The 16,533-nt window shown below is 46.4% G+C and overlaps 1 protein-coding gene across 2 annotated transcripts in view; it reads left to right on the top strand.

The window, feature by feature from the left end:
- Positions 1 to 9,868: 9,868 nt before the first annotated feature.
- Glrx3 (glutaredoxin 3) overlaps positions 9,869 to 16,533 on the top strand; it is a 28,966-nt gene continuing 22,301 nt past the window's right edge. The window contains exons 1-2 of one of the 2 annotated variants that reach the window (XM_021166420.3): positions 9,869 to 10,025; positions 15,769 to 15,877. In XM_021166420.3, the coding sequence (XP_021022079.1) occupies positions 9,928 to 10,025; positions 15,769 to 15,877 (207 nt within the window). In that variant the 5' untranslated portion in view covers positions 9,869 to 9,927. Of the gene's footprint in view, positions 10,026 to 15,768; positions 15,878 to 16,533 lie in introns of those variants that run through there. The other variant, XM_021166422.3, reaches the window with a different exon arrangement.

Genomic DNA, 16,533 nt, shown 5'->3' with positions numbered 1-16,533 from the left:
AAAGCTGCCCTGATGCAGAGGCCATGGAGTTGCATGAGGAGGGCTAAGGACCACACATTCCTGTCCACTCTGCCCACTACTCCTAGGATGCTCAGGATGGATAGAAATTCAGATGACAGTAATCAATAGTAACAAACAATCAGTATTCTTTGGGCCTGGTGGCATAAACCTAAAATGCTAGGTACCTAGGAGGCAGAGGCAGGAGGATTGAGGGTTCAGTGCCACCTTGGGCTATTTGGGAAGGCCTGCCTATCTCACAGGGTAAAATGGCTGGATTTTAGCCCTGTCATGGAGTGTTTGCCTAGGATGCTGAAGCCCTAGATTCCAGCCCTAGGATTGGGAAAAACAAAACAAACAAACAAACAAAAAAACCAAACAAAAAGTCATTGTTTCTTTTCTTGCACCCAAGAGAAATCTCTCTTGTTTATTAGGGAGGAAGCTCTTCTGAGTGTAGTGCATGTTTGAGGAATACAGCAATGATAACTGTGGTCATGGATTCAGTTCACTCTCAGTGATCTGATTTCCATGCTAGGATGGTGTCTGCTACATAAAGAATCAGTCAATGACTGATTGGCTGGCCTTTGTCTACACGGTACCTATATTGTAAAGGTGTGTATGTGTGTGTGCATGTCTGTGTGTGTCTCTCTGTGTCTCTCTGTGTGTGTGCATGTCTGTCTGTGTGTGTCTGTGTGTGTCTGTGTCTGTCTGTCTGTGTGTGTGTGTACATGTGTCTGTGTGTGTCTGTGTGTGTGTCTGTCTGTGTGTCTGTGTCTATGTATGTGTGTGTCTGTCTGTGTGTGTGTGTGTCTGTGTGTGTGTCTGTCTGTGTGTGTGTGTCTGTGTGTGTGTCTGTGTGTGTGTCTGTGTGTGTGTCTGTCTGTGTGTGTGTGTCTGTCTGTCTGTGTGTGTATGTGTGTGTGTATGTGTGTGTGTCTGTGTGTCTGTGTGCCTGTGTGTGTGTGTCTGTGTCTGTGTGTCTGTGTACCTGTGTGTGTGTGTGTGTCTGTGTGTGTGTGATCCTCATAAATATCTACTTTGAATCCTTCTGCTAGCAGGAAGGGGCAGGAGTTGGGTCTTCTCTGCCTGTTCCAGAGATCTATTCAGGGAGATGGCATCTCTGAGCACACACAAGTGAGAGTTTGGGACAGGGAGCCTGCTGTCTTAGTTAGGGTTTTACTGCTGTGAACAGACACCATGACCAAGGCAAGTCTTAGAAAGGACAATATTTAACTGGGGTTGCCTTACAGGTTTGGAAGTTTAGTCCATTATCATCAAGGCAGGATCCAGGCAGGCATGGTGCAAGAGGGGCTGAGAGCTCTATATCTTCAACTGAAGACTGCTAGCAGAACACTGGCTTCCAGGCAGCTAGGATGAGGGTCTTAAAGCCCTCACCCACAGTGACACACCTACTCTAACAAGCCACACCTTCTGATAGTGCCACTCTCTGGGCGGAGCCTATACAGATCATCACACCTGTGTACTCAAGTAGCTGACCAGGACCCTACTTCTGGAAGGTTCTGGTAGAAATGTGACCTCTTTGAGCCACTAGCCTGAGTCTGTCTAGCTAGAGCGTCTTAGCTTTGTAAGGAATCACTTCTAGCTCCACAGGCTGTGTTAGTTCCTGCTCTGCTGTTATGATAAATACCCGAGGGGGTGGGGAAATCCAAGCAGGGAAGATTTATCATTTTCTCTTGGTTCCAGAGGTTGGAGTTCGTGGTCCACAGGGGCCATCGCTGCTGTGAGGCCTTTGGTGAGGCAGAGTGCATCATGGGGGCTCGGGGGAGGGTAGGGGGTCATGGCAGAGCATAGTAGCTCACTTTGTAGCAGCCAGGAAGCAGATCTAGGCAAAGAAGAAACAGGAATAGGGGATGTCTTTTCAGGGCACATCTCCATTGAACACTCACTTCTTGGCCCTGCCTCTCCATGAAAGGATTATTCCAGCCAAGTTTCAAAGACCATCAACAGGCAAACAAGTCTCCAACAGTGGAGCTTGTGGGAACCTTCTGATTCAAGCCACTACACATGCTATATTGCCTGCGACAAGGGTGGGTTCACCTGTGTCCTTGTTTCTTAGCTAAGGAGCAAAAATTACAGCTGCCACACACTGTTAATTCCAGAACTTCGGAGTAAGAGGCAGGCAGAAGCAAGCAGATCTCTGCGAATTTGAGGCCAGCCCAATCTATGTAGTGAGTTCCAAGATAGTCAGGGTTAGATAGTGAGATCCTGTCTACAAAAAGAAAGAAAGGAACAAGATTTACTTACAAATAAGAACAGAACACTAGGGCTGGTGAGATGGCTCAGTGGGTAAGAGCACCCGACTGCTCTTCCAGAGGTCCAGAGTTCAAATCCCAGCAACCACATGGTGGCTCACAACCATCCGTAACGAGATCTGGCGCCCTCTTCTGGAGTGTCTGAGGACAGCTACAGTGTACTTACATGTAATAAATAAATAAATCTTAAAAAAAAAAAAAAAAAACAGAACATTAACTCTCAATGGACTAGGAGAATAGATACATCTGTGTGCACCGTTTATATGTAAAACATTTTGGCTCAGAAAAGACAGGGTACATTATCTGCACGCTCAGGCCAGTGCAGTGTTATGTCTGGGGTGGTCCCTTGGGCATGGGCCCCTGGAAAGTAGCTCTGTGTGTGGAAATGTGTATGTCAGTGATTGTGCAGGAGTTCTTCCTTTTCGCATCTCTCCGGAGCATCGCTGTGCTGGTGATGCTTTCAAATATACAGTCCAGATGTGGCGGCATTTGTAAGATCTCAAGTACTTAGCCGATCGGGATGAGAAGGGTTGGGGAAGGTATTAAAAGCTCATAGGTCAAGAAAAAGCAGGAGGTATCTCAAACATTAACAGAGCCTTGGAGCTGTTTATGTTAAATCTTCCTGGGCCTTCTAGGTTGACTAGGGAATCCATTCAACAAAGACACTCTCCAGTCTGGGGTGGAGGCAGCAGCTTAGGTTCTACACCACACACAGCTCCTTCTGGACCAGGGTAGAGAGAGGGATTCAGGCTGGGGATGGAAAACTTGTAGGCCCATTAAATGGTTGGTTTTTGTTTTCTGTTTTTTTGTTTCTTGTTTTTTTTTTTTTTTTTTTTCAAGACAGGGTTTCTCTGTGTAGCCCTGGCTGTCCTGGAACTCACTCTGTAGACCAGGCTGGCCTCGAACTCAGAAATCTGCCTGCCTCTGCCTCCCAAGTGCTCGGATTAAAGGCATGCGCCACCACTGCCCAGCTCATTACATGGTTTTAACTGAAGACTTTGGGAGAGGGGCAACTGAGCAGCTGGGTTAAGTTTGCTGAGCCACATTTTCACTGATGGACTTTTCTGAGTTGGCGTTTTGGGATCTGATCATTCACCCCTGTCCATAACAGCCCTAGTGTGCGACACAAGCTCCTGGTGGAGGATGCGCCCGCTCATTCAGCCCGTCTTCCCTTCTTCTGGGAAACCAGATTATGTGGAGCCATCAGACAGCACCTGCTCCTGAAAAGAAGTGGAACACATTTTATTGGCACAGCCAAGATGAAGAATGGCTTGAAATCTGTTTTACAAATAAACTTGCACATAAATTGTCCATTCTCGGCTTGGAAACCTGCTTTTTCTTTCTTTCTTTTTTTTTTTTTTTTTCTTCACGTTTGAGGAGCTGTCAGAGGTCCCTAATAAACACTGAGTCTTATTTAGTTTACTGGATATGTAATTCTTCTTTTCTTTGGAAATAATTATTTTTCAAGCAAGTGCAGCAGAAATATAACCAATAAACATCTAGCTATGACAGCATAAACAACCTTTATAGCAAGCCCATACATCGAGCGCTCCAATAAAAGTACCTATGCTAAGAAGGGAGCTACAAAATTGGCTGTCTTATCCCCAGACAGAGCTCCTTCTCCTGAGGATCCAGAGACTGCTTTTAGCTACTTTCCACTTCTGTGCTACAGAAATGTCTATCAGGGTGGCTGCCAAAATGGCCGTGGGTTAAGGAGAAGGAGTCTGGGCTCGTGGTCGGGTCAATGTACAGTGTATCTACATGGTTTGGTAAAACCTGTCTCCCTAGGTCCATTGTGGAGTAAAATTCCCCATAGGACTCTGGAGGGGCCATGTGAGGCCCTCAGCCTTTGGCCACCCTCGTTAGTTCAGGCTAGATGTCACACATGGGATGGAAGGCTATACCTGTGCATGGAACAAGAATAGCCTCTCTAGGAGTCTCCCACCTTGGGATTCTGCCCATGGCTGGGTCAACCTGATCCTAACCTTTCCAGGACTCTGGAAGGGGGAAGATTTGTTCAGGTCTTTCCCACCTAAGAGCTCAGGCTGACTCTCAATGTGCCCAAATTGGTGGGCAGTATGGGGATTGGGGGTTGGTGGTGAGACAAAACCCTGCTGGGCCAAGTGGGCTCCACGCTTCTCCTGGGGAACTGTGTGTTGCACAAGTCCCCAGCAGACTTGCAGGGCTCATTGGGGCTCATTTATGCTTTTATGGTAGCTCACAAGATGTTATCGCAGCTTGAGAACTGAAATTAAAATATGTATCCTTCAGGTGCAAATCCTGTACTAACAGCTTTACCGCTGCTCAGCGGGGGGCTCCATTAATCTCGCACCAGTGAAATTCCTAAGGAAATTAATTCCCTCCAGTTGGGGTTATTCTCAACTAGTCTTTGGGGGCGGAGTAATTGGAATTTAAGAGTCTCTCTTAAAAGAAGGGAAACCTTGGCCATTTTACTTGAGTGGCAGCCCTTTTCAGTGCCACAGTTCCCCCCCCCCCCCGCCGCGACTCCCCCCATATCCCTTTATGATTCTTGATTCTCTAGGTAGGGTTTACAGATTTCTACCCATGGAAGGGAGCTGGACTTTGAGGCTTCATTTCAGCTGACCAGGTATGGTCCTTGGCAGAATGGTTTGTTTGTGGCCTCACAGTCATGTGCATGCTGAGTAAGATTTGGCCATAGGAATGCATGACAAAGCATTAAAAGCTGGTGGTTAAAATACTGTACTAACAAGAGTAACTAGAAAGAGCCTGGCTGTTTAGGAGCAGTAACTACCAGCTGTCACTGTCCAGCCCAGCAAACCTCCCCTTCCCCCCACCCCAACACAGTTGAAGGCTGAATGACAGCTCAGTGGGTAAGGTGCTCAGAGGTTGCCTTGTAAGCTTGAGGGCGTAAATTCTATGCCTAGAACCCACTTGAAAAAAAGATGGCTGTGGTGGCGGGTTTGTAATCCCGGTGTTGGGGATAGAGATGGGGAGACATACATCTAGATCCTTGGGGCTCACTCTCTCGCCAGCCTAGCCCACTTGGAGAGTTTCAGGTCAGTGAGGCTTTGTCTCAGAAACTAAGATCCTGAGGACCTACAGACAAGGTCGTCCCCTAGTTCTACAAGAACTCGTGCATGTGCACGAGTGTGCACACACACACACACACACATGCATATGTCCCACAGTTGATTGCAAACACAAGATGGAGTTCTCTGGCTGCCTCCTCACTCCTGGGCAAGGACTTTAGCTCTTTAGCCGGAATCCCAGGTCCTGCTTGTTTCTATGCTCCAGAAATACCTCACAGTGCTCCTGGGGCAGCTTCATTGTCTTGATCTGCAGGTTAGAAGCAGCTGCTTTGCTGGGAGGGCTGTTTCTAGCCAGGCAAATCCGACAGCACAGGATGGCACCTTACCAGAGGGGGTTGGAGGTTCAGGAGTCACATTCTCTCCGGTAGGAATCCCAGCTCCTAAAAAGGCATCAGGCAAAAGTGAGTGTTGTACCCAGAATAACTCTCCAGGGACATAGGCCCAGATCAGCTCCAAGCTCTTGCTTTCCTAGGTTGGTTTTTCCACCTGCACAGAGAAAAGCCGAGTGTCCTTTACAAGTAACCTCTAGCTGGGGTTACTGTGGCTGTGATAAAACACCATGACCAAAGCAAAGTTGGAGAACAAAGGGTTGGTTTAACTCAATTCTATATCACTGTTCACCCCTGAAGGAAGTTGGGACAGGAACTCAAACAAGACACGATCCTGGAGGCAGGAGCTGATGCAGAGGGGTGCTGCTTATTGGCTTGCTCAACATGGCTTGTTCAATGTGCTTTCTTTTTGTTTGTTTGTTTGTTTTTCAAGACAGGGCTTCTCTGTATAGTCCTGGCTGTCCTGGAGCTCACTTTGTAGATCAGGCTGGCCTCGAACTCAGAAATCTGCCTGCCTCTGCCTCCCATGTTGGGATTAAAGGCGTGCGCCACCACGCCCGGCTTCAATGTGCTTTCTTATAGAACCCAGGACCACCAGCCTAGGGATAGTACCACCCACATTAGCTTCTTTCTTTCTTTCTTTCTTTCTTTCTTTCTTTCTTTCTTTCTTTCTTTCTTTCTTAAGATTTATTTATTTATTTATTTATTTATTTATTTATTACATGTAAAGTAACTCCCTCTCCAGAAGAGGGAGTCAGATCTCCTTATGGATGGTTGTGAACCACCATGAGGTTGCTGGGATTTGAACTCCAGACCTTCCGAAGAGCAGTCGGGTGCTCTTACCCACTGAGCCATCTCAGATACCACACATTAGCTTTCTAAAATGCATCTTGGCCCATCCTGAGCTCTCTAGTCTTAGATGCTGAAGTCAGAGCATTTTCTAGGCACGAAGTCACCTGCGGTCTCCTGGGTTATCAATATTAGCAGTGGTAACTGCAGAAAGGTGATTGGAAAGTTCCTCAGGATATTTCCTGTGGTTTCCCCAAAGTGAGAGCCCCTCTGCAGCTGGTGTCTGCCACTTGCAGCATATTCCATTTAGAGGGAAAGTCAGAATTTGTAAAACTGACAGATGGGGAGTGGGGTGACGCCCCCTTAAAAAAAGAACTCTAGGGCTGGAGAGATGGCTCAGTGGGTAAGAGCACTGACTGCTCTTCCAAAGGTCCTGAGTTCAAATCCCAGCAACCACATGGTGGCTCACAACCATCTGTAATGAGACCGGACGCCCTCTTCTGGTGTGTCTGAAGACAGCTACAGTGTACTTACACATAACAATAAATAAATCTTAAAAAAAAAGAACTCTACAATACATCTCCTCTCTGAATTACAATTTTACTAACTTCATGTGACAGAGGCAGTCTTAGTTCTTTGAAGGCAAGCAGAAGCAGATACAGAGCAGTGGCTCTTAACCTTCCTAATGCTACGACCCTTTAATACAGTTCCTCATGCTGTAGTGACTCCCTAACCATAAAAGTATTCCACTGCCACATCATAACTGTGAATTTGCTACAGTTGTGAATTATAACGTAAGTATCTGATATGGAGGATATCTGATATGTCAGCCCAAACAAGTCAAAACCCACAGGTGTGGAACTGATGGGTTAGAGAATGAAGGGCCTCCCATTAGCACCCCAGCTCTGATTCTTGGCTAGCAAGCTCTCACACTTTGGGGAACTTTGGGCAGACCTTTCTCTATGTCACATTCAGCTATATAGTTTATATGCTTAAATATAGCAATCAGAGTGGGTGGCTTAGTCAGGGTCTTACTGCTGTGAGCAGACACCATGACCAAGGCAAGTCTTATAAAAACAACATTTCATTGGGGCTGGCTTACAGGTTCAGAGCTTCAGTCCATTATCGTCAAAGTGGGAGCATGGCAGTATCCAGGCAGGCATGACACAAGCAGAGCTGAGAGTTCTACATCTTCATCCAAAGGCTGCTAGTGGAAGACTGACTTCCAGTCAACTAGTGTGAGGGTCTTAAGCCCACACCCACAGTGACACACCTACTCCAACTAGGTCACACCTATTCCAACAAGGCCACACCTCCAAATGGTGCCTTGGTGCAAGAATATACAAACCATCCCAGTGGGTATCCGGTCTTATTTATTTCTTATTCTTTTATGAAGGCAAGGTTTCATACTGAAGCCCAGGCCCTCTTTTCTCGTGCATTTTACCTCCAAAGAGTTCTCTACAGTCTTTGTTTTCAGTCAACCTACTCTTTATTCAAAGATGTAGATTCATATATACTTAATATGAAAAAGAAAAATTCTGGGTCTGGAAGCACATGTCTGTAAGCCCAGGACTTGGATAGTGGAGGCAAGGGGATCAGGAGAGCACGACAAACTTCAGCTACACAGCAAATTGGAGGCCAGCCTGTGCCACTTAAGAATGTATTTCAATAAAAACAATAATACATTTATTACCAATGCAATATACTATGCACACATAGTAGTTAAGTTTATTATCAACTAGGTGGTACATACATATAAGTCCAACATTTTGGACGTAGAAGCAAGCAGGTCATGAGTTCAAGGCCAGCCTTGGCTTCATAGTCAACTCTAGGCCGTCATGGCCTACATGAAAACTTGTTTCAAAATATAAAGGGTGTGTGTGTCGAGATACAGAGATAATGTGTGTACTGTCTCCCAATGATAAAACCTTGTGTCTTAGTTAGGGTTTTACTGCTTGTGAACAGACACCATGACCAAGTCAATTCTTATAAAGGACAACATTTAATTGGGGCTGGCTTACAGGTTCAGAGGTTCAGTCCATTATCACCAAGGTTGGAGCATAGTAGCATCCAGGCAGATGTGGGGCTGGAGGAGCTGAGAGTTCCACCACTTGTTCCAAAGGCAGCCGGGAGAAGACTGGCTTCCAGAGAGCTAGGATGAGGGCCTTAAAGCACACACCCACAGCGACACACCTACTCCAATAGGGCCACACCTTCTAATAGTGCCACTGCCTGGGCTGAACATATACAAACCATCACACTTTGCAAACCTGTAATACAATATTATAATCAGGATGTTAATGTCTGTGTGTGACCCTGATGTCTTTCTGAGGTTTCTATGGCTTTACTGGTATTGGTAAAATATGTTTATTTTCTTATAGTCCTAAGTTTGGGGTTCAACCACCCCAGCCAAGAAGCAGAACAATTTGTCCTGTTGCATTTGGAGCACTGTGATTCACATTTTTTAGTAGGGATGTTTCTCAAGATGTGTGTGACACAGCTCCCAGGGCTGTTTGTAATCATAGGAGCAGGGCTGCCAGTAGGATACAGGAGTGGCCACCGCAAGCAACTCTCCTGTGTTCTTTAAAATGGCTCAGTGAGCAGAGGTAAAAGGACATATTTAATTCCCAATCGATCCAAAATATTTCAATCTGTTACTGTTACTCAGGCTGGCCTGGAACTCACTGTAGAGCCCAGGCTGGACTCAAACTTAAGGAACTTCCTGCTTTAGGAGCATGGGAAAGGGTGTGGAGAAGATACCACTGGCGAGTAACTGCCCGTACAGGGAAGCTTCTAGTAAGAGGGTCATGGAGGCTGGGCCTGGGTGGGAAGATGCAAAACTCTAAAAAGGAGCCTAATGGTTCTTATAGGCAATGGGGCGAGCCATTTAGGTCCTGTTGTGTCAAGGCTGCAACGGATAACAGGTGTCACAGGGTTGTACTGAAGGGTTGATTATGGGGTTCAGAGGGCACCTCTAGAAGAGTTCGAGTTTCCTCCAGGACTGAGGTACAAGGACTATCAGGGTTGTGTTCAGACACTATTGTCTTTTAGTCTTAAGACTTCCTAGTTCATCTTTATGCAGCTTCATGTGAGATTTCAGCTTGCCAAATGTTCTAATCTGACTTCACTCTGATTGACAATACACACATACTTACATCCCTTCCTATTATACGTTTCTGAGCTCCAGAGCTACAAGAGCCGGGGGCCAAGGCATCTAGCTAGTTAGCACACCAATACAAAGCAAGGAGGCTCCGCTAGCCCAACCCAGAGCCACCAGGGGTGCCTCCAAACCTCCCAGTTCTCCCGGCCCGAGGGCGTGACCTTCAGTGCCGGAGGGCGTGGCATAGTGTGTCAGGGGTGGGCCCCCGATCTCAGCGGGCGTGGCTTCCCAGTGCGCAGCCTCCTCGCGTGTCCGTCCCTCCCTATCGAGCCTCCGGCGCTCGACTGCTGGTGTCTGGCGGAGACAGCATGGCGACGGGGGCGGCTGAGGCCGGCGAGGCAGCCGTGGCAGTGGTGGAAGTCGGCTCTGCCCAGCAGTTTGAAGAGCTACTGCGCCTCAAAACCAAGTACGCAGGGGCGGCGAGAGGACCCGGGGACCAGAGGGCGGCGGGCCGGGGGTCACGGGACTTGGGGGCGGCCTCCCAACGCGGCACGTCCGGAGCTGAGCTCGTGGTCCAACGGCGGCCCTACCTGGGCCGCGGCGGTAGCCCCTCCTAGGGAAGCGGCCCGCGGCGGCCCGCGTGCACAATGGACCTGCCCTCGGGAGACCCGCATGTGGCGCCTCCTGAAGGAAGCCTTGGCTGGCGACCAGCCTGCAGGCCCAGCTAGGGTCCCGGGCTTTCCTGAACCACCAGCCGGCTATGGGAGGGTCTGCGGCGGCCGGGTGCGCGCGCCTCGCCTTTGGCCAAGCCTTCCAGACGCCAGCCCTGGGGATGCGTGGGAAACAGGGACCTCGGCGCTCTAGGATGCTGCCCTGTCTTGATCTGCATGCAGAGTGGTGAGGGAGGGGTTTCAGGGTCCACTGCCGGGGACCCCCAACCTCTCCTTAGCCCCTTATGTGCTTGTAATCCTGGGGCAAGTTTCCTAACCTCCCCTTCGGCTTCCTCCCGGGTGAATGGACCGGTTCTGTTAAAGCGCTGTTGTGTGGTTGGCGTACCGGAAGCTCTCTCCACTAATGTGGGGGCCTTGGTATCCTCACAGAGCAGAGTGGGCAGGTGGCAGATTGACTGGCTGACATCTGCTACTCCATACAGAATGGAGGAGAATTAAAATAGCTCATTCAGAGGCTGGCAGTGTAGCTAGTGCTTAATACACGAGAAACCCTCAGTTCAACTCCTAGCACCGAAAACAACTCATCTTCATCAACAACAAAACCAGTCCTTTCCAGCCCTTTCGCATTTCAGGTTTACTTGATCTTTTAATTTTTTTTTTTTTTTTCCCAAAGAAAAGAAAAAGGGAGAATGAGAGTGACATTAAGTAGAAGTTGAGTTCTGATGGATCCAGCCAGGTCGTTTACCAGGCGTTTCGGAGGGCATCAGAGATGGCCTCCTGAAGTGATGAGGGCTTGTGTGGACATGTCCTGAAAAGCTTGAACTTAAATCAACTGAGAAGATTGTCTTATGTGTGTGTGTTTCACATGCTAAGTTTGTCTTTATGTTTCATGTGTTAAACAGGCCTTAGTGGGTAAAAGTTAGCATGCATGCCATTTATTCTGCAAGTTCAAGGTCAGTTTGATCGTCATAGTGAGTTTCAGGCTAGCCAGAGGTAGGTAAATAAGGAGACCCGATTGTAAGAAATCAGGAAACAAACATTCTTTCCCCTGGGGGGCGGGGGGGGGGGACAAGAACAGCAACAAACCGCAAACCCATCTGCATGTAGCCTTGTCACTGGTGTCTGCCTGAGATGACTCGAAGGACACTGTTCCTGTCTGCAGTGACTGTTTGGAATGGGTCGTGGGAAATGCTGTGTGACACCTGGGGAGTGACACCTGGGGAAAGAGCTGCTTTGTGTGGATAGGAAGCCATCAAGAATATTAAATAAATAGCACTTGTGGGTGCAGCCATTTCCATGTCAAGACTTTTTCAGGGTTGGTGTGGGTTGAAGTCTACTTTTTTGTTTTATTATTATTTTTTCATCATGTGTATTGCTGTCCACCACATGCATGCAGTGCCCTCAGAGGCTAGAAGAGGGCGTTGGCTCCTCTGGGATTGCAGTTACAGATTGCTGTGGGCCCTTGTATAGGTGCTAGGAATGGAATTCCCTAGTTTTCTGCAAGAGCACTTAGTGCTCTTAATCACTGAGCCATCTGTCCAGCCCCAAAATTTTCTTTTTATATTAAAATTTTAACGTATTTACGTACTTGTAAATTTTTCTATATATATTTTTTGTATATGAAAGTTTTTATGTCTATGTAAATTTTATGTTTATGTAAGTTACTGAAATCTCAGTTTCTGTCTATACAGTGGGGGTGGGAAATGGGTACCAGAGTTTGCGCCCATTCATAAACCACTTTATTCATAAACACACACACACACACACACACACACACACACACACACACACGAGTCCAGAATATGGTAGTGCTTAGAATTAGTCCAGAATTGGTAGTATAATTTGCAAATGAATAACTAGAGTAGTGGAGCACAATAGTATAACAACAAATGATTATTGGCTCTAATTGTTTCATTGATGGAGAAATGAGACTCATTATGTCTGCTAAAATAGTGAGATATTCTAGAGTGTAGTGTAGCTCAGTGGTGGGGTGCGTGTTCAACGCTCTAGGTTTGAACACTAGTGCAGGGTGTAAGGGAGCCATGTTAATGAGTATTTCAACTCCAGCTTTCTATAAACGTCCTAAAACAATGCATTGGACATACTGGCCTGTCTGTTATGAGGCAGAGACTGGTGACATCCCTGTTACATGTGCAGTCGGCACTCCATGCTTAAGTGGAAAATGAGAGCTAGGCCTGTAAACATAACATCTTGGGCAGTAAATAGTCATTCGCATTAAGCATGCAGTGGTGCTGTCAAAGCAGTCTTGTCTGATCTTCTACCAACCCAGTGGGCGTTCAAAAAAAGCATTCAAAGCCATGTTAGTGCCATTGGAGCAAAACTCAGCTCTGAGTGCAGACTTTCTTCTTCCTCCTGCCCTTCTTTTTGAAGCCAGGACTCATAATGGAGGCTGGCCTGGAACCCGAGATGTAGCTGAGGAAGCCCTTGAGTTCCTGATCCCTCTGCCTGTACTTGTGAGTGCTGCGGTTAGAGGCAGGCATCAGCACACCTCGCTCTCCTCTTTTGTTTTTCACACTTGGACTCATACTGGGAACAAACCCTGGTCACTTGTTTTAATTTAATTTAATTTAATTATTATTATTATTTTTAACTCTGCTGGAATTAAGCCCAGGGCCTGAGGCATACCAGACACTGCCATGAGCTACATCTCTATCCACCGACTGTAATTTTTAAAAGCAAGCCAATATTGTCAGCATTTACTTATGCCATTAAAACTTGTTTGCAAATTTGTAATGTACTTTAAATATTTAGAAATACTTTTAATATTTTAAAAATACTTTGTTTTGGTTATTTGAAGGCTGTTGTGAAATGAGTTGTTTTGGGATTTTTTTGGGTATTTTCTGTAGTATTAGGAAGATACCCATCATCCTAAATCTTTGTATTTGAATTCTTAGAGTAAATACCTGTGGGTGTGGGCGTCGTGGGAGGTCTTGTTTCCAATCTCTTCGGCAGGGTAAGAAGGCGCTTCTTCCACTTCCTTTTAGAGATCCTGCTGCTCTGCTGGCCTGGGGGGTGTGGTCAGATCCTGCCCAGGCTTATGACGGAGGGTTTCAATATTCTGTAGGCTGTAACTCCATTCACGGTTCCCAGACAACTTTAAGGAGGCTGAAAAATGTTGTCTAGCTGAATGGGTGACTGAGAGGCAACATTGCTTGGTAGAGCAGTTGCTATCAGCTGAGGCCCAAGTATTCTTCAAAGATCTGCCAGATACAGGTCTGTCTGGTGCAGATTGTAAGGTATGATGTGTCCTTTCTTGCCGTAGGTGGATCCTCCTGTTTGCCTTTTGTAGTCTCTCAAATGGCTTTCTCTTTATCGTTTCTAACTAGTTAGTCTCTGTCTTTCATATCTGTCTGCCTCCCTTCCATGACCCCAGTCCCTACCATTTTTGAGGTGGTCCTACTGGCTCAGGATGGCCTTGAACTGACTGTATCCAGTCTGGCTTTGAACTGCTTGGTGGGGTTCCAAGCATGCAGTTCCACACTGGGCTTCCATTTCTGTTTCAGCGTGTCATCTAGCTTTATACTTGAGCAAACCCAGGATCTCAGGGACCTTCTTTCTCAGCCCTCCCCACCCCTACTTTGTACATGTCATTTAATCTGCTCTTAATTCTTTGGCTCTGGACTGGAAGGCACTGTTCTCTTTGCTCTGGCTGCCTTTCCCCTTTCCTAACTTCTTGGACACCTTGCACCTACAGCTGCCTCAGATTTTCAACCCTGTCTGCACTGGCATTGTTTCTGCACGATACATGCATCTGGGGATTGATTTCTTGCACCGGAGTTAAGCTGGACCCGGTGCTCTTGGATTCTTCTGTGCAGTCCAGATCTCTTGAGGCTGATTTCTGTAGTGGCCACTTCCAGACAGCTCCCTGTGCAGCTGTGGGCTCCTCCTGCTCCTCCTGCTGCTGCTTCTCCTTCTCCTCCTTTATTATTTATTTATTTGTTTATTTATTATATGTAAGTACACTATAGCTGTCTTCAGACACACTAGAAGAGGGCATTGGATCTCATTATGGATGGTTGTGAGCCACCATGTGGTTGCTGGGAATTGAACTCAGGACCTTCAGAAGAGCAGTCAGGCTCTTAACTGCTGAGCCACCTCTCCAGCCCCAGGCAGCCCCAGGCTTCTGCTTCTTTGGCCGTTGGCCTCGTTCACTGTTTGCTGCTACTTTAGTGGTGTAACTTCTCCTTCTTGCCATTATCTTGACTTCTGGGAAAGTCTGATCTTAACACTCCCGAAGCTGTCCCTCTTTTCTCTGTCCCTCTATCTGGCCTGATGCGATGTTGATGAGACCAGAAACATTGACCTCAGGTTCCTCTGTCCCTTCTGTGACATGGTTGGCTCTGTGTTTCTAGATTCCCAGATCTATAGAGAGCTGAGGCTCTCTGCACTTGAGCCCTGGTCCTAAAATCCCGGTAGACTTCCTTTCCTCCTAGTATGACATTCACTGTCAGGGTTTAAGCCAGAACTTGTAGTCAACCTTTGAAGTCAACCTTTGAGTGCTACCCTTTCCTGCCCCTTCTGGCTATAACCTTCCTCATCCCATATGTGTCTCTTGTTGTGGGTAGGCTCCCACTTCTCATCTGTGTGTTTTTTCTTTTCTTTTGTTTTTTTATTTATATGTGTTTTTGTGTGTGCCCATGTATATGTGTGCAGGTTCATGTGGGTTCCTGAGGAGGCCAGAATCTTGGAGCTGGTGTTGAGATGTTTGTGAACTGTGTGACCTGCACGAGTGATGGGGCTGACCTCTGGTCCTTGTGATTGGTAGAGCAGCAAGTGCTGCTCCTGCTGAGCATCTCCCCAGCCCTTTATCATTTCTTATTCCACTCCTTGCTGGTAGGTAAAAAAGTTTGCATCTTTTTCCATATAACACATTTTTATGTGTTTTCCCCCCCACCTTGGAGGAGGATTTTACTTGAAATTAGAATTCTGTAAATTCAAGTTTCAGTTAAATTAGAGGTGGTTTCAAACATAGGTCTTTGTGAACAGTTTTGTATGAAAATAATTAAGATTTTTAACATTGCCCAGGAATCTAGTGACTCCACTGTCAGCCAACATGGAGGGTTCTCTGGTAACATAACTGCAACAGACATCTATGAACAGTGATCGTAGTCCTGCTCTCCTCTGCCTTTACTGTTAAGACTTTTTTGCTCTTCTGCGGTTATAGTTGTGTCCCTTTGTCACAATATTATGTGAGATTAATATTAATAATGTATCTTCAATCATTTCTCAGCAGCAGCTTGCTTGTACAGAAATTCAGTCTCCACTCTCATCCTGGGTCTGAAATATAGTTGACATGTCTGTTAGTTGATGTGGATGGACATTTAGAAGCACTTACTAGGGCTTAGTCTTGATTTAAGAAACCCCATTGACTTGACTGTTTATCCAGACAGTCTGAAGACTGGCCGTGATGCTGCCCACTGCAGTGGGATTCTTTGTTTTCTAGGTAGAAGAATTTGATCTACACCTGTATTTGCTTCCAGGATCATTTTAATAAAAAATATGCTTTTTGATTTACAGGTCACTCCTTGTGGTTCATTTCTGGGCACCATGGGCTCCACAGTGTGTACAGATGAACGATGTCATGGCAGAGTTAGCTAAAGAGCACCCTCATGTTTCATTTGTGAAGGTATTCTTCATTTTCACTCTGATGTCTTTTATTAATATCTGACTATATATATATATCTATCTGAGATGGACTAGATTTTATAATGTAAGGAAGAAGCTGTGAAATCCCAGTACTTGAACTTTGTGTTGAATTCTGTTATATTTGCAGCAAGCTATTTTGACAGATCTTTTGGTTTGATTTGTTTGTTTGTTTGTTTTCGAGACAGGGTTTCTCTGTGTAGCCCTGGCTGTCCTGGAACTCACTTTGTAGACCAGGCTAGCCTCAAACTCAGAAATCCGCCTGCCTCTGCCTCCCGTGTGCTGGGATTAAAGGCATGCACCACCATGCCCGGCTTTTGACAGATCTTTTGATGTTGCATTTCTCACATAGTTTAAAAAAATCGCTACAGAATGGGCAACGGACAGAAGTGTTTGACAGGACAAACAGACCAGATAATTCACTGGATAATTTTGGCTTGATAGCAGTTGATGAACATTGAGAAGGTAGTATGTTGCGAAATGATTCTAGAAAGTGCATATATAAACAGGTTGCTGGGGTCAGTTATGTCTGCCTCTCCTGTGTATACTGAGCCCCTGCTGTATTCAAGTCTTGGTTTCTACGTTGCCTGTTGTGTTTTGAGAGACTAGGCTTTACGAGGAGTTGCATAGCTGGGCCTG

Source organism: Mus caroli, unplaced genomic scaffold (genome assembly GCF_978045245.1).
Source record: "Mus caroli unplaced genomic scaffold, Mus_caroli_1 scaffold_8, whole genome shotgun sequence".
Classification (NCBI taxonomy): domain Eukaryota; kingdom Metazoa; phylum Chordata; class Mammalia; order Rodentia; family Muridae; genus Mus; species Mus caroli.
This window is presented reverse-complemented; position numbering and strand designations above follow the sequence as displayed.